Source organism: Apium graveolens, unplaced genomic scaffold (assembly GCF_009905375.1).
Source record: "Apium graveolens cultivar Ventura unplaced genomic scaffold, ASM990537v1 ctg6904, whole genome shotgun sequence".
In the NCBI taxonomy this organism is placed as follows: Eukaryota; Viridiplantae; Streptophyta; class Magnoliopsida; order Apiales; family Apiaceae; genus Apium; species Apium graveolens.
Genome location: NW_027419881.1, coordinates 22,206 through 46,819, shown reverse-complemented (window position 1 = coordinate 46,819; position 24,614 = coordinate 22,206). Strand labels below are relative to the sequence as shown.

Below are 24,614 nucleotides of genomic sequence, written 5' to 3'. Positions count from 1 at the left end.
TACAGCTCAAAACTATGTTTTAAAAGCCCGTATATCAAACAAAATCATTGGCCCTATTTTATTTAAAAATGCCATATACCATATCGCTATTCTGAACCCCTAGACGTTTTGCAAATTGACCTTTTTCGCGAAAAACGACTTTTCCGGACCCCTTCGGGTACCAAAAACCCCACAAAAAATTCATTTTTATTTTTATATGATATGAAATTATCATATATCATTTTTCTTTGTATTTTTGTAATATTCACAATTTTTGGGAATTTTTTAGCATTTATTTTGTATTTATTGGATATTTAAAAATTCAATATTAATACCCAAAAATTATAAAAATTTGGGCCAAATATTTTTATTAGGAGTGTAATTAGACCCTTAATTTTACTTAGGGGTATTATTTTCATAAATATAAAAACCTGATTTACTATTAATTAAATCAGTTAAATATAATTAAAAATCACGAAAATAAAAAGAAAATTAGAAAGGGAATTAGGGTTAGGGTTTGTGAAGCACAGAGCAGGAGGATCAAAGCTGATTTTCATCGTGATTCCGGAGTCCAAATCGAGCGTGTGAGACTCATTTTAGAAGCTTATGATCTGTAGTTTTCGATTATGTAATTATTTTTGATGTTTGATTGATTGAATTGAAATTTGTATTTTCGGGTTTAATTTCTTAAATTCGGGTTTGCAGTTCTGTTAATTGTTTGATGATTCTGTTAGCATAGACGTTTAGATCGTCGGATAGGGAGTCGATTGGCACCGGTTTCGCGTTCGTTGGCTTCCGTTTCGTGCTCGCCGGAGAACGCCGCCGCCGTGTTCTTCGTGTTTCCGGCCGCGTTTCGTCGAGAGGAGGACGAGGGAAGGAGGAGAAAGGTGCTGGGAGCGTTGTGGATTGAAACCCCAGAAGAATCGTGCCTGAAAAACGGAGTTTCGTCGTGGATTGGCCGCTGGAAAGCAGCCCGCCGGCGTCGGGTTCTGGGTTGCAGGGTTCGTTCTTCGTGACCCGTTAACCCGAGGTCGACCCGGTTTGCAACCCGGAAACGACCCGGGTTTGATCCTTCAGAACCCAAACTCTGTTCTGATTTTGTGTTTTTGAGTAATTAATTATTTATTTATATTTTAGTAATTAAAATTAGTTTTTAATAATTCTAAAAATTAATTAAAAATTAGTTTTAAATTCTGAAAAATAGTATTATTAATTTCTAAATTATTTTATTAAATTATAAATTCGAATTTATTTATTTAATTATTTATTTAATTATTTATCTAATTATTTATTAATTATCCAATTAATTAATAATTGGGTAATTAATTAATAATTAGGTAATTAATTAATAAATAAGAATTAGAAATAATTAAGTAATATGATTAATAATCTAATAATTAATTATTAATGCGAATGGTAATTCAATAATTAGAATTAGTATTCGAGCGATAGTTATTCGAATAATATTGCGGTAATTATTTATAGCGTATAATTAAATATCGGTAACTAATTGATTAGCGAATCGTATGAGTTTCAATAATAATATAATAGTTCGATAATTATGCGAGAATTGCGAGTAGCTCGTAGTTATATGAGTGATTAATCGTTAAGTTGGTTTATAATTCGAGTAATTCGTAGTTATTCGATAAGTAGCGTATCGGTTAATTAAATCGATTGATTATTTGTAAATAATCGATCTGATCGAATAAGTAATAATAATTTGTAATAAATAATAATAATTCCTAATAATTAGGAATTAATTATTTTAAAATACAATAATTATTAATTACTTATTTAAAAATATAATTAAGGATTGTTTAATTATAATTAATTATTTATAAATTAATTATTAATTAATTAAATCTTGTTTAATTCATAATAATTCAACCGTTAGTCCGATTTTAGCGAAACGAAGACCCCTAGACTCAGAAAAATGAGACGAATTCAATAAAAATAGTTGTAAGTTATAATTTCTTCCGAAAAAGAGTGGTTTGGTGATAATTAATAGTTCGTAGGTCCTAATAGGGGTATAATTGAGTCGAATAAATCTCGAAAAATTATAATAAAATCAGATAGGACTAGTTAATGCAGGTATGAGTCTAGAATCGATTCTAAAAATAATTATAAGTCTAAAAAAATTGATTATGTGCTTTATGTGCTACGTGCTTTACGTGATTATGTGAATATATGTGTTGTATAAATGTATGTGTATATATGTGAGTCAGATAGAAACGCATGGGTAGACTGATAAGGTTGCGTGATATCAATTCAAGATACACGTATATAGTAAGTTATCTAAATGACTATCTTTCCATGATTGGTTCAGTGTTAGAAAAGCAGAGCAAGCTAGGATCAGAAGACGGTGAGTTGAACCAGGTTAAGTACGCGCAAGGCAAGTTTTTCCCCTATTCTAAATTCAGAATAGTGATTTATATTTCCTTTTATCATATGAGTTACCTTTGATAATCATTATTCATATACACTGTTACCCATTTATTATTGCTTGTTTCAATTTCATTTCGATTCTTGATTCCACCCAATTTATTGAATTCCCTATTCATATTTCAATTCTTTTTACCCTTGTTACATATACTCTGGTATATCCTGATGTTGGGATATATCAAAAGTATTCCGATTGTTCCGGATGCTAAGCCTTGGACTGGATGGTTACTATACGGGCTGGGTTTTACCCAGACCATTATTTAATAGGCCATAGTTGCCTGAGTACTCTTTATGTTGGTTGGGTCTATGCAGTTGGGTATAGATACACACTATATTCTGACTGATCAGCAGGTTATAGTGCATATGTTGGTTCTTGTTTCCAGTCTTGTTCATTTGGTACTCGCCAGCATTGGCAAATTACTATCCTATACAGATTCAGATGGTTGTTTCAACCAGCAGCTTATTGGTTCACATGTTTCTCTCTTATACTATATATATTGTTGCAGGCTTGTTGAGCAATTTTGGCCCATCCCCTTTTATTGTTATTCCTATTGTTTTACAGTTAAGGTAGAGAATGAAACCCATCAGGACCCGCATAGTCAAGAAGCGAGTCAAGCAGCGGGACCCTCTTATACCAAGAGTGTTCCTTCCCATTCCCGAAGAGAGCTTTGAATTGCCAGATCAGGTGTAATAAAAGTCTTGTGTAGTTTGAATAAAAGTTGTATGGTGAGATTGTAGATAGAATAAAGTTTTGTAACAAAGAGAGTTCTTGAGACAGGTTTTATTTATTTGGGTTTGTAATAAAGTGTAGTATGTGGTTCTTGTTTTCAACTCAGACCTTAAAAGATCCTGAGTAGTATTAGTTCGGGGTAATTATTATATTTATATTCCGCTTGTACAGGTTTAGTTGGTAATTGTTATTAATAATGCCCCAAATCTATACCCCGGATTTGGATGGTGTTATACTTCTGATGCAAAATCTCAATTTGACATGACTATGCAATCCAACATCGTGATCATGTCATCATATCTTTAGTAGAGTGATCATGTCTTTACTCTTCTCACGTCTCATTATTTCCTTGATATGCTCCAAAAATTCTCATACATTTGTCTCCTCCACTTCGAACAAACTCGGTATCAATTAGTTATCATCTAGAATAATAATTGCGACGACTTGTTCTATATATCGCCATGGTGGTACTTTTAAAGGGAAAGACTTTGATGGAACTTTGTACTTCACATTCTCGTCTAACATAACTTTTAAGTATAATGGTATCACGGAAACCAGTTCGAACCAACCATGATAAAACTTTTTTAGCACAAATTTGAAATCGCCATCACAAGACTAATGTGTTGTAGCAAGAGACAATGTTATTCATATGATGACTTTAAAACAACTTTATTCCCAAAAGGATATAAGACATACTCCATGTTATTATTTTTGAAGTCTATTATCTTACCCTAAATTTTGTGACACCAATTCAAATCAAACTGATATGGCGTATTGATTACTAACTCATATGAATTCACGTGAAAATTATAAAAAAACTGCAACATTCTTGTAATTCAAACTAGCAATTAGTCACATAATTTTCACTTAAGGTAGTGACAACTAATAGCTTACTCCAAATAATATTATTTGATGTGACATAAATTTGTAGAGGCAACTTGATTTTATTAACCATATACCTCAAATTAAATTTATCATGATATTTCTAAACTTACCACAATCTCAAAAAATTGGGGACACACCTTACATAATGACTGAATTAAGTTTTAATGTTGCAAATCATAAACCTTTCCATAATTGTTCAAGGATTGATTATGCACGTCTTCAACATGTAGGTAATCATTCTCCTCATCTTCATATACACATCGAAACTCACTTTGTTGTTTTCTTCTTCATCCCCATCCTTGTTGTATTCTTTAATCACATCAATTTCATTACAATCTATAGGCATACAATTTTCAAAATCCAGTGTCCCACACACTTCTCCAACTATCTCTGAACCTTTCAAATCTTTGAAAGAATTTTTCCGCAATTACATAACCAAGCTATTTTCTATCTTCCATATCAAACAAGCCACCCGATTTTTTTGTTGAGCACATTCATCGAACATATTTTAAGGATTATTGGGTTCATATTATTCAACTAAATCATCTTCTTCCTTACGCTTCATATATCTTGCAATCATAATCCTCCGGTAAAAACATCTTCAACATCAACAGTTTCATCTATCGCCATATTTTGATCGGTTCTTTCTTTTACCTTTTCTTCTGCAAACCAGTTTATCCCACCAAATCACAGCAACACTCTTTAACCTGATAGTTGCCATCTTCACCAGTTTGATCACAGGTAAACCCATAACATCAAAGAATCTATCAACATCAATATGCCAATTCAGGAACTCATCAACTCCTAGAGACCCATAGAATAATGGTATAACAGCCTATATAATATAATTATCATTAAGCCGACAACCAATATTTGACTCCAAGTCAGTATTCTCACCAACATGGTATTTCCTGCTTCGAGGGACTCGATTTCGATCAAATTTCTCATCGCTACGGTGCTTGTTTTTGTTATTCCTTTTGAATGTCAATGTATCGACTCGATCTGCGAAAACCATCAGAGCCACGGTTAAAGCCGTTGTAGCCTCTCAAAGAACTTATTTGATAATTGTTTCTCCCACAGTGAATCAGGTAAAGAAGGGAAAGGAAAAAGCTTGCTTTGATGCAACTGACGCAGAACGAAAGCATAGAAAAAGCAAGCGTTAATCATCGCATGAACTCTTTCACGAGAAATCCTTAAGCACCTTGAATCCACAAGGCAATCCTTGAATCTACAACGGTTTCTTGAACCCATTAGAAAGATAAGAGAAAAACTCCTAGAATTTTAATTTCAATAAAAGATTATTAATATATTCAGTACAAGAAAACGTTAAATAGACATCACACATTAGATATCAGTTACTAATGCCACTAATGTTAAAAGATGTAATAACATCACCCCGCGTTAATCTAATGTCTTTGTTGTTTGAAGACATCAATTCTTTATTAAATGATTTTTAAAATTGGCTAAAAAAATTTAACGAGCGCCCACTTCAGTTTATTTCCCCTTAATCAAAATTGTGGAAATTTTCCCTCTTTGATACCAATTATTTCCCCCACACTCTCTCTCTTTCTCTCTCTCTCTCTCTCTCTCTCTCTATCTCTCTCTCGTCTCTCACTTCAATAAATCACTTGAACAACCACTCACCTCTACTCTACTTACCACGACCTGCACTCACTTATGTTCCACTCCCCTCCGCCATGTTCAACTCTATTCGATTTGTCAAAACTCGTCTCACTCACTCGATTCGTTCGAGTAGATACTCAATTCGATTTGTTCGAATCAGTATGCGGGTAAGATAAAAACTTCATGTGTAAAATTGGATTATTAGTTCAATTAAGTTTTAAATTGGGGATTTTTTAAACTGAGAACCCTAATTTCTTTAATCTTTTTTTCTTACTTTTAGTTGGAGATTTGTTTGACTTGATTGAGGATTTGGTTGCCATGGTGGGAAGGAAGGAGATGAGACTCACAATTGGTAGTATTTAAACATATTGTGGGACATAGCATGGGTACAGTGTCCACTACAACAAAGATAACTAAATTCCATCCCTCCCCCTCTCTCTCTTTCTCTCTCTCTCTCTTCCTTCATACGCAGAACGCCATCACCTCCACCACCATTAATGGTGGCTTCGTCAGTTCTCCGATTGCTTACAACACACACGCACACACTCGACCTAACCCGAACCCACACACAGACTCACACACCCGAAACACACACACACACAATTCGCACAGCACACACACAATCACCATAACATCTCTCACACACCATAACACACACACAATTTGTAACAAAACTCGTTGTCAGTGGTGATGGGTTATGGCGTCGGTCGAAGCAGGGGAGGGTTGTGGTATTTGTGAGTTCCAGTGTGTGTTACGTATGTTTCATGTGTCAGTTTTGTGTGTGTGAGTAAAGCGTGTGTTTGTGTGGGTCGATTACGTTAAACCAACAGTCGAGATCCCCTCCAGAGCTATGATAATACATTATTGCAGGTTTACTTCAACCATAGTGTCTTGAACCTCCTTCTAGAACTACTTGCAACCCTAAGTATGGTTAGCAAAGTCAAGTGGTAATGGCGGTGTTGTAGCAGCGGAGGGGGGAGAGAGAGAGAGAGAGAGAGAGAGAGAGAGAGAGAGAGAGAGAGAGAGAGAGAGAAAGGTAGGGAGATAGAAAGGTAGGGAGAAGCAAAACGGAGGGTGAAATGGTGAGATATGGAGTTGCCGGAATTTTTTCCAGGTGGTGGCCGGCGGTTGCACGGTTGATGGGTGTGGGTGGTTCTATTTTTTTTGAAACATTTTATGTTAAAATCGACCGATTTTGGTGTAATTTATTCAGGGGCGGGAGATTCAAATTTCACAAAATTTTGAATTTCAAATTTTAAATTTTATAAAAATGACCAAAGATTCGTCGATTTTATATAAATTCCGCCGCAAAACTTAAAATCCACCCTCTTAAAAGCCACCAACATGCTTCGGTCGATTTTATACTAAAATCTACCGGATATGGTCTATTATAGCTAAATTCAACCAATATTTGGTGGTGGATTTTAGTAATTTTGTTGTAGTGGTCCTTTTATTTTGTTGTATTTTAATCTTTGTTTTATCATATAATCCAAACTGATACTTATTGCTTAATTTAGGAAGTAATGTATATTATATATTCAAGGTATGCTACAATAGTGATATGTTTTTTAATGTCAAGCGAGGACAATAGACTACTGAAAAACACAGCAAGCTCTCTTCCGACATTCACTACTAGAAATATGGGATCAGCCATCGATTCTGAACCGATATTAAAAAAATACTGAACCGATGTCTTCACGTGTAATGTTAAATGTCATCAGCCTTTGACATCGGTTCACAGCCGATGTCTATTACAGTGCTATACATCGGTTTTAAGAATAATTCTGATGTCTTTGCAACAAATTTCAGCTTATATTACAGTATTTCTAGGTGAATATGAGTATATTATGGGGTAATTATCCATTAAAACATGAAACCTACAAGCTCTAAAAAATATTTTTTTTAAAATCTTTCGAACAAACCGATGTGAAAGTCTAGATTAGACATCAGTTATGTTGTCTGACCGATGTGAAATGGTCCATCAGACATCGGGTACTTTTATCAACCGATGTAAAATACTGGGTTAGACTTCGGTTTCGTTCGTTTTGTGATGTTAAATCCTTTTGTTTAATATCAGTGTTTTTTTTAACCGATGTTTAATCTTTAATATTATAAAATTTAAGACATCAGCTATTGAAAATTCGATGTTATTTGGCTTAAAATACATTGATTTTTTTACAGAACCGATGTCAAATGACTATTTGACATTGGTTTTTGTAGTTCTTTTTCTGTTAATATTGTTTCACCTGATGTCTTTTGTTCATTTTAACATCGGTTTTAAATTACCATTCTGATATGTTAATGTACTGTAAATTGCATATGCCATCCTGGTACTATTAATAGCCCAGGGAACCAATTGCATTTTCAACCAAAAAAATACCAACAATATGCAATACATCCAACCAAATTTGTAAAAACATAGAGGTATACATTGATACCAAATTTACTAACATTCATTCCAACAAGAGCTCAATTCGGACATTACTTTCCAAGTCTAAAATAAACATCCCAACTAAAAATAATAAAACTCAAATTCCAAAGTTATTACATCCAACATTCTAAACATATTTGACTAGTTAATATGTACCACCAGATAGTATCTGGAGGTAGTATCTGGAGGTAGACATCATCTGGAGGAAGATTCCTATAATACCAGATCCAACAGTAAAGTGAGAAGTGATACAGTAGGAAATTCCACTGGGAAAGTACTTACATTGGCATCAGCTGAAGAACTTGGAGGCTCCCTACTAGGGACGGATGGAGTTTGTTTATATGAAGAAGATCCACTCGGACATAAAACAGTTGACTGGGAAGGCTTTGATTCCCCTCGAGATGTCATGCCGTAGTGAGTTGGGAGTAGATGAATCCTATCTATTAAAAAATGTCTGTGTCTAAAGCACAACAAAATTAGAGCTAAGCTTTCAGTTCTCAATATTGAACTTGTATTGATTCAGTGCAGGGCAAGCTCAGACTTTTATACAAACTCTAGGCCATGAAATGAAGGAACTAACAAAATGTAAAAATGCTGAAACATTATCAAAGGATAGACAGTGAATATATCATACAACATTGTAAGTTATATATATAGCGCCATCTTAATAAAAGAACATTCATGTGGGGGTACAAGGTACACTTATTTAACCTATTTACACTTCATGCATGACTCTGTAAAATTATATCAATCTCAATAGTAAACATGCACAAAGATCGTGTAGAGCATTGATAAAGTCTGGGAATTACAAGATGTATAACATTACAGGAAAGCATCCTATAAATCTGATTAACAAATTAACTATACTTTCAGTCTTTTACCCTTTTATCAAGATTGTCTACATAAGTTTGTTGTTCAATTTCTCAATCAAAAGCTTTTTCTCCTCTTCTGGCAGAGAATTGAATATGAAGACCGACTTGTCACCAATATCATCCTTTAGTGGCAAACAAAATCTGTAAGAAATGGCATAAAATCTATTTTTTAAGAACATCTGGAATAAATGAAGGATTTACCTTAATTGGCTGAGTGAACATCCGTCCAGCAAACACCACAAAGAGCGCCATCCACAGACCAAGTAAAGTAGTCTTAAGTCCATCATCCATTAGACCTGTCTGTATTTCCAAAATAACCCATAGTCAGCATAGGAAGCATAGATGGTGCAATAATTTACCATCTCAGACTTCAAAAATAGATACATATTTTGTCTATTATGCATCAGAACTAAATATATTCTTCATTTATGATAGACAAATAAATGGTGTTTATAATAATATCATGTGATTATCTCCAAGATGATCGAGGATTAGCAAAAGCACCATATAGGTTAAAAGGATAACTTGTTTACAAAGAACACATTGCAATTGAGCATCTCAAAGTCCGGAAGAGAGGAAAAACTTTTCCAATTCACACCTTAAATAATGAAGTACTGAGTTTAATGAAAACATTAGCAATTTCATTAGTTCAAATCAAACAGCAATCATAACTGAATACAACTGAAAATCTCAATGAATTTAAGGAAGTTTTATTATGTGTTAATTATAAGAAACTGCTTGTGGTTCTGTTTTCTGTTACATGAGAGGTCTGGAATTACTCTAGCAGATAGGTCAAGGTTTTTGATCAAATTCCTATCAAAGTTTCCAAACTAATAAGCGTCAGTGTACAACTTCAACAAAGTAAATACTCATTATTTTAACAAATGTTCAAGAAATGGAAAGGTTAGTTGGGTACGGAAAATTACCAAGTGCCCTAAAAGAACTGCAGGAACTACAAATGTAAGAACTCCAGCTTCCAACTTCCCATAGCAAAGCCCTGGTCCATTAATAAAAGGAATCGGTATATCATTTGACATGATAAATTAACATTGGAGACACCTAAACTAATATAGCCCCTGCACATTATACTAATTCTAAAGATCGCTCTTGATAATCATTATCTGAAACACTCAACCTGGCACCTGGTATAGAGCTGAATATTATTTAAGAAACAACAGTAAAAACTGTGTTCATTTTTCATTTCAAGCTTTGTTAATAAATAACTGACCTCTATAGATATTATATTCAATAGTTGAGGAAAAAGTAGCCATCCATTTCATTTGTAGAAAAGAATCATACACCAATCATTATTTTAAATATAAATATCAGAAATTACGAATCAAGCACACAACAAAGAATGAGCAAATTACCTTCCTTAAAGACAAGCCCCGTGAATGCAGCAAAGAGTGGACCAATAAGCCAGACAACAGTTGGGTGGTTGACTACATATTGTACCAAATTCTGACCAGCTGGTTCAGCAAGGGTGAAACTGGTTGCTATCGATCCTAAAACACCAAGGCCCCATAATAGTTGAAGAGTGCGCTTAATCTCAGTTACATAGATGTGGATCAAAAGTAAGGATAGTCCTAACCCAACAGCACCAAGTGCATAGAAGAAATCAAAATTTGGTTTGATCAGATCTGTGAGGAAGGAATGGTCAGGCGGGAAAGCCGTGGAAGCGGCAAAGACAAAGGAGGTAGCAGCAGTCACCAAGCCTGATCTATATAAGATAACCTGCAGAGTATGGAAAAGGTTGAACAAGGAATACCTACTAATGCGTAACACTTCTTTTTTTTTATAAAAAAATGGATCGACAGGCTTACAGCCTAGCGAACACCCATCTTGTCTTGATAACAAGAGGTTAAGGGTTAAGACCTCAGTGGGGGCAGGAGTGTGCATATTTAAATTCATGCATATGACTATTTTTTAATGGACAAAGATCTATAATGGCATCATAGTTTTTCGAAGTACCAAACCAGCCAATGTATATGCACAAGGAAAACGATAAGGAATGGCATAATAACAGTGACATGAGCAATTCAATGTTTGGAAAATTTCCATATTATTTTTTGACCGTCAGCCCTTTCAATTTCCCCAAGAACAACTTATTTCCCGAACCCGATAGATTTCGATACTTAAAACAGCAAATAATTTTACGAGATCACCGTATGTAATAGGCAATGACACCAGAACATAAAAGTCATCCTCTTGGTAAAGATGGGTACACTTGCAAAGTTTGCTGAATATAAACACAACAATTACCATTGATGTAGGAAGATGATGACGCAAGAGCTCATTACGGAATTGAGGCCCAATGTGAGTATACATCTCCAGCATGGTAAGGATGCAAGTTATTGAATAAAAATCAAAAAGTCATCCACAAACCATAGTAATTTAGAATGCCAAGCTCCAAATATCCAATGGATTGTTTAAGTTGAAAAAGGCAACAACTATTTCAACATGTTACCGAACATAAAAGAAATGTCAAATTTGTTACATCTAACTTCAAAATGGCTGAAATCGTAAACGGTGTTACACTACAAGAAATATTGAATCAGACAATGGTTTTTCACCGTTGTCTAAAAGATGAACTTTTCGTTGCTATCTGGGGGCGGTGTGTTTGGCATTCATACAATGATTACGCACCATTGTAACAAATACATCACACAACTGAATATAAAGCCTTTGTCTCATTTTATTCACACAACCCATATGACCCTTTTTAATATTTTACAAACAACAGTTTTCTAGTCGTTGTAACAATTTAGAGGCACAATAGTTGAAAATAGTGTTATATGAATTGACTCCTACAACAGTTTATGTATTTATTTTATCTAGTTACACAATGATTTTTATTAAGAAGACAAATGTATGAGATACTTTAGGCAACGGTTTTTTGTTTTTTGGGTATTGTGTTTTAACTATGCTCACAATAGCTTTTGTAATGACCAAGATATTGTTATAAGCTAATCTAATAATGGTATGTAGTGATCCCAGAGTGTTGTTAAGATTTGTACATACAATGGTGTTAATCATTTGATCTATTGTGCAAATCATTAAGGCACAATGTTTAAGTTCTATTAATCAGTTGTATAAGTTTGTTTCATACAAGTGTATGCCTTTTAAAACATCATTGTCGAATATCTTTAGCACAATGGTTTACTTTTGTGCCAAATATTGTCTAATATAGCTTAGAACAATGGTTTACTTTTGTACCAACTGTTGTCTAGTATAACTTAGCACAATAGGTATTTTAATTTTACTAAACAATTGTATGTCAAACATATAAATGGTTCTATACCTATTCTATTTATAAATAAAGCCTTTACAAATTAGAATGGAGTTGCTATATACAGGGACAATAACTCTCACAAGGAGATGACCTATCATTTATCCTAATCCTCCTCGTTCTTCAAGAAGAATTGTTTCCGCTACTTCTCCATATCATCCTTGAGGGTGTAATTATTATTCCAACTCAAGTAAATCTCCAGAACCTGAGTCAATATAGGTCTGTAGTATTCACTTAACAGCTCATTAGAGTATAATCAACCACAAAACTTAATATCCTCGAATACCTCCATCTGCAGGGGTGTGGACAACCTTTGTGACTCAACTTGAGTTGAAAGTTCCTAGAAGAACAAGAAAAGGTGAGTTGAAATTGAAACTGTTTAACACCATTAATCTTTTACACTTTCAGAAAATCCAAACAAAACATATATCCCAGTAAAACCAAAAATTGAAGGCCTAGGAAAAAATTTGATGAGATGAGATATGTGTAGAGAACTAGAGGTACATGTTACATTGAAAAAGATAGAAACAACGAAATAAGTTAATCGAAAAATAACAGATGCACATATATTTAGGGTTTAATGCAGCTAGCTAGATATGGTATTCTCTTCCAAAAACAAACAAAGATCATGAAAAGGTTAATACACATACTTTTAGTTGTATCCATAGGACAAGAAAAACAATTTAGGAAAGGTGCCAATAATACATACTAGAGCTAACTTAGCATCCAGTGAAGGAATAAAAGCTATTTTATTAGTAAGAATAATATGCTCAGATCATGTATAGATTACATCAGATTTATAATAATCATCAACATAAACATAGCTTCATTTGTAAGATTACTTTGTTGTAAAGGCATAATTAACAGTATTCCTAAAGATTTTCATAAGGTGTTATATTGTCAATAGCCTTCAATTTTAATACCTTTTAAGTTAGATTTAAAATTTCAAGGTAATGATAGTTAAAAATACTCTATTTATAACATGTGCTCTCCATTTATATACATCTAAATATCACAAATCATTTTTAAGGAAGGAAACTGTTAAACAATAACAATACCCTCAAGAATCTCTTTGTAGCAAATTTCCACCCCAAGTCAAAAGTTCACTAATGCAATCTAAAGAACCCTCTCTTGCATCTAAATGAAGAGGAGTGCTACCAAGGAAACTGTAAAAAATAGCCTTATAAGTACAAATGGAAAAACACCAAAGATGCAAAATTAGAATATGGTCCAAGTATATTAACAAGAAATTACCTATATCCAACGGTTGAAGTACAAACGAGGCTCCACTATCAGATAGAATATGAACACAATCAGGTCATTTGTGACGAGCTGCTTTAAATACAAAGAAGTGGCTCCTTTAGGTACCAAGCGAGCAAATTCCTTAAAAAATATATTGCAAATTAATTTAAAGGAGAGGATAATACCATATTAGGTACAATTATACAAATGAGAAAGAAAACATTCAATCTATAGAGATAGGCTCACCAAGAAAGAGCAACATGGGAGATCCAGACTTGTTTAATTAATAATAGCTTCGAGGCAACCTGAGTGGCCCTAATACGCAGCGTATGCAAGCAACTACTTCCATTAAGTGAATCAAACTTCAAAATCTGATCAAATAAGACTAGTTTTGATAGAAAAATCAAAACTCTTACATCAAACAAAACTTGAGGTTGGAGTATAATCAGTTTTTAGATAAGTTAAAAAGAGATTCCGTAAAGATGAAGATGATGGTGAATAAAGGAGATGATGGATTGATGATAGAGATAAAAGGGAACAATTTAGGGTTAGATTTAAGCGGCGGACAAGAAGAGAAGATAATAAGAAGGGGTAAAAGATAAGAAAGGGGGGAACCAAATTTCATTGGAAGGAGGGAAATAAAATTTTCCTTAAACATGGATCTCAAATTTTGGCTAAAAACTAAATACCAAACATTTTTTTTAATTCATGTGTATTAATTTTAAATAACTTAATCAATCTTTATTACATATAAATGTAACAAAATTAATATACTTTCTTTAATTCATAATGAAATTTTTTTAGTTGTTATCATACCAGATTATTTTTAAAAAATTATATATAAAATTCAATCATGCAAATCAATTAAAAAATTATATTAAAGAGCTGAACTTTTTATAGATTTCTCTATTGTTGTCATGCAAGATGAATTTGAATTTTGTTATTAATTTTTCATATGAATAAAATTGATATATCTTAAAATTGATATATCTTAACAAAAAATATTTTAACAATGAGGGAGAAAAATCTGTATAATATAATTATATATATATATTAATATTATAACATAATTATTTTTTAGTTTTTTATATTTTATATAATACGATAATTTATTTATGACACTAGAAATTTTTTATACAATTATCTTGTTTATCAAGAAATAATCTTGTTTTGAGGAGTAATACCTTAATTTACTAGATTTTTTTATTCCGATCATCTAAGATGAATTAGATTTTTTTTAAAAAAAATCTAATAAGTAAAATGATATATCTTCACATCCGTACGATTGTATCATTGAAAAAATTGTTTTTAAAAATTATCTATTTAATCAGGAACAAATCCCGTTTTAGGGAGTTGGATTTTTCCTTAATTATCTAGTAAATCTAGTAAATCTGGAACGAGTCTCGTTGTCGGGAGCTGGACTTTTCCTAGTATTTTCTAATCCTGGCATGCAAGATGAATTTGAATTTTTTTTAATATTTTTGTCATATGACTAAAATTGATATATCTTAACATTTGTATGGTCGGATCGTCGAAAAAATCATTTTAAAAATTTATCTAGTAAATCGGGAACGAGTCTCGTTGTCGGGAGTGGTACTTTTACTAGATTTTTCTAATCCCGGCATGCAAGATGAATTTGAAATTTGATGTCAATAGACAATGGATTGAACGAAAAAGACTTGTTTGTACAGGTTCTTACAATGAATTTTCGCCCAAACCGTTGTCTTATATTTTGTCAAAAAGGTTGATGTCATGATACAATGATTTCCTGAAAAAAGGCTTGTTTGTACACATTCGTAAAATAGTATAAAACGGTTGTCTTATATTTTAGAAAATCATTCTTCCAAATTTTAAAACCCTATATCGAATTAAATTAAGAAAAAATGAAATATTCAAATGGATAGACATTAAATATGGCTCGTTTCAATTTTCTTTACTCATACAGTGTCTCTATGTAATATTGTAAACTTAACAAGTCCCGAATCTTTCATATGTATAGTTATCGATTATATTTCGAAAGTAATGATGGGATCTACGTACGTATATGATTACGATACAACATATTATAACGAAAAAATATAAGTTATTTATTTCGTATAACCTTAGTGATATTTAAACATGTATTTGATAATGTGAGTTTTTACATGCCAATCACTTCTCTTGTAGCACACTTTGAAAGCGTACCGTAACGATTCAAGTCTCATTCAAGTCTTTGGGATTGTCAAGAAATTTGATGTCAATATACAATGGTTTTAAAGAAAAAGACTTGTTTGTACAGGTTCTTACAATAGATTTTCGCCCAAACCGTTGTCTTATATTTTGTCAAAAAGGTTGATGTCATGACACAATGGTTTCCTAAAAAAAGGCTTGTTTGTACACTTTCGTACAATGATTTAATTTTAAAACTGTTGTCTTATATTTTAGGAAATCATTCTTCCAAATTTTAAACCCCTGTACCGAATTAAATTAAGAAAAAATGAAATATTCAAATGGATCGACATTAAATGGCTCGTTTCATTTTTCTTTACTCATAAGGTGTCTTTATGTAATATTGTAAACTTAACAAGTCCCGAATCTTTCATATGTATAGTTATCGACTATATTTCGAAAGTAATGACGGGATCTACGTACGTATATGATTACGATACAACATATTATAACGAAAAAATATAAGCTATTTATTTCGTATAACCTTAGTGATATATAAACATGTGTTTGATAATGTGAGTTTTTACATGCCAATCACTTCTCTTGTAGCACATTTTGAAAGCGTACGGTAACGATTCAAGTCCCATTCAAGTCTTTGGGATTGTCAAGAAATTTGATGTTAATAGATAATGATTTTAACGAAAAAGAGTTGTTTGTACAGGTTCTTACAATGGATTTTCGCCCAAACCGTTGTCTTATATTTTGTCAAAAAGGTTGATGTCATGACACAATGGTTTCCTCAAAAAAGCTTGTTTGTACACTTTCGTACAATGGTTTAATTTTAAAACTGTTGTCTTATATTTTAGGAAATCATTCTTCCAAATTTTAAACCCCTATATCGAATTAAATTAAGAAAAAATGAAACATTCAAATGGATCGACATTAAATGGCTCGTTTCACTTTTCTTTACTTATACGGTATCTCTATGTAATATTGTAAACTTAACAAGTCCCGAATCTTTCCGATATATAGTTATCGACTATATTTCGAAAGTAATGACGAGATCTACGTACGTATATGATTATTATACAACATATTATAATGAAAAAATATAAGTTATTTATTTCATATAACCTTAGTGATATTTAAAATGTATTTAATAATGTGAGTTTTTACATGCCAATCACTTCTCTTGTAGCACATTTTGAAAGCGTACGGTAACGATTCGAGTCTCATTCAAGTCTTTGGGATTGTCAAGAAATTTGATGTAAATAGACAATGGTTTTAAAGAAAAAAAGTTGTTTGTACAGGTTCTTACAATGGATTTTCGCCCAAACCGTTGTCTTATATTTTGTCAAAAAGATTGATGTCATGTCACAATGTTTTCCTAAAAAAAGGCTTATTTGTACACTTTCTTACAATGGTTTAATTTAAAATTATTGTCTTATATTTTAGAAAATCATTCTTCCAAATTTTAAACCCCTATATCGAATTAAATTAAGAAAAAAATGAAATATTCAAATGGATCGATATTAAATGGCTTGTTTCACTTTTCTTTACTCATGCGGTGTCTCTATGTAATATTGTAAACTTAACAAGTCCGGATCTTTCATATATATAGGTATCGACTATATTTCGAAAGTAATGACGGATCTATGTACGTATATGATTATGATATAACATATTATAACGAAAAAATATAAGTTATTTTTTTATATAACCTTAGTGATATTTAAACATGTGTTTGATAATGTGAGTTTTTACATGCCAATCACTTCTCTTGTAACACATTTTGAAAGTGTACGGTAACGATTCAAGTCCCATTCAAGTCTTTGGGATTGTCAAGAAATTTGATGTCAATAGACAATGGTTTGAACGAAAAAGACTTGTTTGTACAGGTTCTTACAATAGATTTTCGCCCAAACCGTTGTCTTATATTTTGTCAAAAAGGTTGATGTCATGACACAATGGTTTCCTAAAAAAAGGCTTGTTTGTACACTTTCGTACAATGATTTAATTTTAAAACTGTTGTCTTATATTTTAGGAAATCATTCTTCCAAATTTTAAACCCCTGTACCGAATTAAATTAAGAAAAAATGAAATATTCAAATGGATCGACATTAAATGGCTCGTTTCATTTTTCTTTACTCATAAGGTGTCTTTATGTAATATTGTAAACTTAACAAGTCCCGAATCTTTCATATGTATAGTTATCGACTATATTTCGAAAGTAATGACGGGATCTACGTACGTATATGATTACGATACAACATATTATAACGAAAAAATATAAGCTATTTATTTCGTATAACCTTAGTGATATATAAACATGTGTTTGATAATGTGAGTTTTTACATGCCAATCACTTCTCTTGTAGCACATTTTGAAAGCGTACGGTAACGATTCAAGTCCCATTCAAGTCTTTGGGATTGTCAAGAAATTTGATGTTAATAGATAATGATTTTAACGAAAAAGAGTTGTTTGTACAGGTTCTTACAATGGATTTTCGCCCAAACCGTTGTCTTATATTTTGTCAAAAAGGTTGATGTCATGACACAATGGTTTCCTCAAAAAAGCTTGTTTGTACACTTTCGTACAATGGTTTAATTTTAAAACTGTTGTCTTATATTTTAGGAAATCATTCTTCCAAATTTTAAACCCCTATATCGAATTAAATTAAGAAAAAATGAAACATTCAAATGGATCGACATTAAATGGCTCGTTTCACTTTTCTTTACTTATACGGTATCTCTATGTAATATTGTAAACTTAACAAGTCCCGAATCTTTCCGATATATAGTTATCGACTATATTTCGAAAGTAATGACGAGATCTACGTACGTATATGATTATTATACAACATATTATAATGAAAAAATATAAGTTATTTATTTCATATAACCTTAGTGATATTTAAAATGTATTTAATAATGTGAGTTTTTACATGCCAATCACTTCTCTTGTAGCACATTTTGAAAGCGTACGGTAACGATTCGAGTCTCATTCAAGTCTTTGGGATTGTCAAGAAATTTGATGTAAATAGACAATGGTTTTAAAGAAAAAAAGTTGTTTGTACAGGTTCTTACAATGGATTTTCGCCCAAACCGTTGTCTTATATTTTGTCAAAAAGATTGATGTCATGTCACAATGTTTTCCTAAAAAAAGGCTTATTTGTACACTTTCTTACAATGGTTTAATTTAAAATTATTGTCTTATATTTTAGAAAATCATTCTTCCAAATTTTAAACCCCTATATCGAATTAAATTAAGAAAAAAATGAAATATTCAAATGGATCGATATTAAATGGCTTGTTTCACTTTTCTTTACTCATGCGGTGTCTCTATGTAATATTGTAAACTTAACAAGTCCGGATCTTTCATATATATAGGTATCGACTATATTTCGAAAGTAATGACGGATCTATGTACGTATATGATTATGATATAACATATTATAACGAAAAAATATAAGTTATTTTTTTATATAACCTTAGTGATATTTAAACATGTGTTTGATAATGTGAGTTTTTACATGCCAATCACTTCTCTTGTAACACATTTTGAAAGCGTACGGTAACGATTCAAGTCCCATTCAAGTCTTTGGGATTGTCAAGAAATTTGATGTCAATAGACAATGGTTTGAACGAAAAAGACTTGTTTGTACAGGTTCTTACAATAGATTTTCGCCCAAACCGTTGTCTTATATTTTGTCAAAAAGGTTGATGTCATGACACAATGGTTTCCTAAAAAAAGGCTTGTTTGTACACTTTCGTACAATGATTTAATTTTAAAACTGTTGTCTTATATTTTAGGAAATCATTCTTCCAAATTTTAAACCCCTGTACCGAATTAAATTAAGAAAAAATGAAATATTCAAATGGATCGACATTAAATGGCTCGTTTCATTTTTCTTTACTCATAAGGTGTCTTTATGTAATATTGTAAACTTAACAAGTCCCGAATCTTTCATATGTATAGTTATCGACTATATTTCGAAAGTAATGACGGGATCTACGTACGTATATGATTACGATACAACATATTATAACGAAAAAATATAAGCTATTTATTTCGTATAACCTTAGTGATATATAAACATGTGTTTGATAATGTGAGTTTTTACATGCCAATCACTTCTCTTGTAGCACATTTTGAAAGCGTACGGTAACGATTCAAGTCCCATTCAAGTCTTTGGGATTGTCAAGAAATTTGATGTTAATAGATAATGATTTTAACGAAAAAGAGTTGTTTGTACAGGTTCTTACAATGGATTTTCGCCCAAACCGTTGTCTTATATTTTGTCAAAAAGGTTGATGTCATGACACAATGGTTTCCTCAAAAAAGCTTGTTTGTACACTTTCGTACAATGGTTTAATTTTAAAACTGTTGTCTTATATTTTAGGAAATCATTCTTCCAAATTTTAAACCCCTATATCGAATTAAATTAAGAAAAAATGAAACATTCAAATGGATCGACATTAAATGGCTCGTTTCACTTTTCTTTACTTATACGGTATCTCTATGTAATATTGTAAACTTAACAAGTCCCGAATCTTTCCGATATATAGTTATCGACTATATTTCGAAAGTAATGACGAGATCTACGTACGTATATGATTATTATACAACATATTATAATGAAAAAATATAAGTTATTTATTTCATATAACCTTAGTGATATTTAAAATGTATTTAATAATGTGAGTTTTTACATGCCAATCACTTCTCTTGTAGCACATTTTGAAAGCGTACGGTAACGATTCGAGTCTCATTCAAGTCTTTGGGATTGTCAAGAAATTTGATGTAAATAGACAATGGTTTTAAAGAAAAAAAGTTGTTTGTACAGGTTCTTACAATGGATTTTCGCCCAAACCGTTGTCTTATATTTTGTCAAAAAGATTGATGTCATGTCACAATGTTTTCCTAAAAAAAGGCTTATTTGTACACTTTCTTACAATGGTTTAATTTAAAATTATTGTCTTATATTTTAGAAAATCATTCTTCCAAATTTTAAACCCCTATATCGAATTAAATTAAGAAAAAAATGAAATATTCAAATGGATCGATATTAAATGGCTTGTTTCACTTTTCTTTACTCATGCGGTGTCTCTATGTAATATTGTAAACTTAACAAGTCCGGATCTTTCATATATATAGGTATCGACTATATTTCGAAAGTAATGACGGATCTATGTACGTATATGATTATGATATAACATATTATAACGAAAAAATATAAGTTATTTTTTTATATAACCTTAGTGATATTTAAACATGTGTTTGATAATGTGAGTTTTTACATGCCAATCACTTCTCTTGTAACACATTTTGAAAGCGTACGGTAACGATTCAAGTCCCATTCAAGTCTTTGGGATTGTCAAGAAATTTGATGTCAATAGACAATGGTTTGAACGAAAAAGACTTGTTTGTACAGGTTCTTACAATGGATTTTCTCCCAAACCGTTGTCGTATATTTTGTCAAAAAGGTTGATGTCATGACACAATGGTTTCCTAAAAAAAGGCTTGTTTGTACACTTTCGTACAATGGTTTAATTTTATAACTGTTGTCTTATATTTTAGAAAATTATTCTTCTAAACCTAAATCACCTTCAAAAAAATTTCAATTTTTTTTTTAAAAATTCAGGCGGGAATTTAAATAAAATAGAGGGGGAAACGTAAATTTTATTTTTTATAAATCAACGGCTCAGAATAGTCTATTCATAATCCAACGATAAAGAAATTGTGACTTTTTTTAGTTTTATATAAATAAAATTTACAGTAAAAATAATTTAAAAAGAAACGTAATTTTTTTAAAAAAAACTCTCAGTTAATCAGACAATGGTTTTACAAGAAAACTGTTGTCACCTATATTCTAATGGAGGTGATTCAGACAACAGGTAATACACTATTGTGTGACACTCATTTACTCAACAGAGGTGATAAACAATTGTCTACATGTTTTGCTTCTAACAATGATGTTTGAGCACCATTGTCTAAAATACATGAACACATGTGTTCTGAGCCATCTTTGTCTAACTTGCACAACAGTCATGACAATTAGTTGTCTAAATTTAAAGTGAGCACAATGGTTTATTATGACCTAAAAACAACTTGTGTAAGAGAAGTCACACAATAAGCTGAACTATAACCATTGTCTCATTGGAGCACACTGGTACCATGTAGACAACACTTTGGAAAAAGTTGAATCGCCATTGTGTGAAGGGAAGTCGCACAATGCTTTTCAGTCAACGAATCGTTTACCGTTGTCTGATGATTTGGGACAATAGTTTTTTGATCAACCATTGTGTAAGTAGTGTTGTCTAATTCAGTTTCTGGTGTAGTGTTATAACATCAAGTTAAAAGCTAAAAAATAAACAACTGGCCACAAAGAACTGCCATGACATACCCACCATCACAAAATTCATCACAGATTTTGCAAAATCTGAATAGTAACGCAAGAGAAACTATGTACCTTATTATGCTGTCTACCTCCAGATACTAGCTCCAACCTCCAGATACTAGCTCAATTTCAAGTTTAATTTGCTCTAATTTGAAGCTCCAAATCTTGAATTAGAATTGGGGCTAAAATTAGGGTTTCGGAGAAAAGAGAGAAGAGACGGTTAACAGAGACTAAGGTAAGAAAAGAGAAGAAAGGTAAGAAGACTAAGAGAGAAGGAGGGGAGAGACGAGAGAGGCGAGGGTCGGGGAGAGATGAGAGGGTCGCGGGAGGTTTTTTGGAAAAGGGGGGAAAATATGTTTAGTGAATTTTTTGTTAAAATTAAAGGGGGAAGTGAACTGAAAAGCGGGGGGGAGTTAAGTAATTTTTATTTTTTTTAAAAGGCCATAGACAACGGTTAACAAAATGAACCGATGTCAAAGTTAAAAACATATTTGTGGCCTTTTTAATTTCTGAAGATAGACAACGGCTACTAAGTGAAACCGATGTCAATATGCGTATTCAACATCGCTTTTTACAAAACCGATGTTAAACTGTATTTTAACATCGGGTGCATTACATGCCGATGTCTAAGGACCGATGTCGTATCTACTATTTCTAGTAGTGATTGCGCCCGCAACTGATGCCTCATACCTAAGAATGTTGGTTCTTCTCAGACGCTGCTTCTTTTTCTATTTTATAAATATTTTATTGAAACATGAATAAGGATGTCTTGCTCGTGCTAAAACTTTTTAGGCCTAATTTTGAAATCTAAACATACTTTTAATATTAACTTTTAAATATCGATTTTTTCAAAAAAACTGTAAAATATCAACGTTTACTCAAGTACTCAACATATATTTATATGTATGAGTTTTTTGTAGTAATATTATTATTTTTTTGGTTTTATGTGTTGAGTATCCATGTTCATTTATATCTTTGTTTTTCTCCTACAAATGTTTTAAATGCCTGCCCTACTATGTAGGATAAAAATTTCTGTAGTGTTTTAGAATTCGATTTGAAAGTTTTAGTTAAGTTCTATGAGTAAGTTTGTAATGAAAATAATATTAATAATTATGAAATATGATATTTAATTATTTTGTTGTGTTAATTATTTATATAACATAAATTATATATTGATTAGTGACACAAAATCATACTAATAAAAATTATGTGTTGTAGTAGATTTTTGGCAGAAACTTAGCAGAATGTACCGGGAAGTTACTGCATTTGACAAATATGGGTTACAGTTAAATTTGACTTCCTACGGTCAATTTTATATTTTTTACTGCTTTCGGTCAAATTTATAAATTTGACGAAATTCGGTCAAATTTGCTTTACGTTATGCGGCAAATTCACAATTTTTCAAATTTTAAATTTTTTAGCGGCACAATTCAAAAAAATTCAAATTTTAGGCGCCAATTTAAAAAAATTCAAATTTCAAATTTGTCAAACATTTGGTCAAATTCAATCGGTCAATTTTAGGCAGTCAAATTTGATCGGTCAAATTTATGTTAAATTTGACCGATTTTGCTAAATTTGACCAGTCTAAAAAAGACCGACACAATTCGGTCAAATTTAACTAAATATGACCTCCGGTGGTCAAATTTAGCAAAATATGACCGAAAATTTTCGGTCAAATTTAGCCGTTTTTGTTGTAGTGCTAGCACACAGGTCCTGCGAGGGATTTTTGTTTATTTGGTACTCTAGACACATTGGCCCTACGAGGGATTATTTAGTTTATTTGGTCTTCTAGTCACATTGACCCGTCGAGGGATTGGTTTAGTTTATTTGGTATCTAGGAATACTGGCTCCTCGCGGAATGGGTTTTGTTTTTTTATGCTTTAGGCATATTGGCCCTTCGAGGGATTGCTTCAGTTTATTTGGTGCTCAAGGCACATTGGTCATTCGTGGGAATGGTTTAGTTATTTAATGCTCTAAGAGCTTTGGTTTAGTTTATCGGATACTCTAGGCATACTCGCCCTTCGCGAGATTTGATTAGATTTGAATATAGTTTGACTTTGGATACACTTTTTATTTTGTTGAGGATTGGATACAGTTTATTGACTTTGATTTATTTATTTGGAGTTTTTTTGGATTGGTTATTGTATTTGATTTTAAATTGGATATAGTTTTGATGGTTTCGTATTTGTTTTATTTTTAAGTTGTTTTGGTTATTGGATAACATCGATGGTTCTTTTTCTCTGGCTAACTGGATTTCTAATTAATTCTGATTTCAGTTTAGCTACACTTGGATTGCTCTGTTTTCTTTAGTGTTGTTGCATTTTTGAAGATTTCTTTTATGTTTGTTTGCTTTAGATTCTCTTGGGTGCTTTTTGTTATTTTGGATTCGTGACTCTATTTTTGGATTCGCTTGGATACTCTTATTTTCTCTATTATAGTTTTAAATCGTTTGGTTGCAGTTTTGAATTATTTTGTTATGTGGCTCTGTTTTTTGTTTGGGAACCTCTTAATTCACGATCATGAGTTTGAGGTTGAATGTTAAATTATGTAATATTATTATAATTGGATAGTAT

General features: G+C 31.9%; 1 protein-coding gene across 1 annotated transcript; it reads right to left on the bottom strand.

Moving 5' to 3' along the window:
* Nucleotides 1–8,893: 8,893 nt before the first annotated feature.
* Nucleotides 8,894–11,299, bottom strand: LOC141703641 (uncharacterized). Its single transcript, XM_074507097.1, has 5 exons — nucleotides 11,120–11,299; nucleotides 10,333–10,696; nucleotides 9,889–9,959; nucleotides 9,164–9,262; nucleotides 8,894–9,084 (listed from the first exon to the last, which is right to left on the bottom strand). Exons 1-5 carry the CDS (start codon nucleotides 11,297–11,299, stop codon nucleotides 8,989–8,991), a joined length of 810 nt encoding a protein of 269 aa, XP_074363198.1. The 3' UTR covers nucleotides 8,894–8,988.
* Between the last annotated feature and the right edge of the window lie 13,315 nt (nucleotides 11,300–24,614).

Coding starts and splice junctions, on each gene's coding strand:
- LOC141703641 (XM_074507097.1), bottom strand. CDS start 11,299: ATGCTGGAGATGTATACTCACATTGGGCCTCAATTCCGTAATGAGCTC. Junction 9,960..10,332: donor GGGGCTTGTCTTTAAGGAAG/GTAATTTGCTCA, acceptor TTAATGGACCAG/GGCTTTGCTATGGGAAGTTG. Junction 9,085..9,163: donor TGTTCACTCAGCCAATTAAG/GTAAATCCTTCA, acceptor TTGCCACTAAAG/GATGATATTGGTGACAAGTC.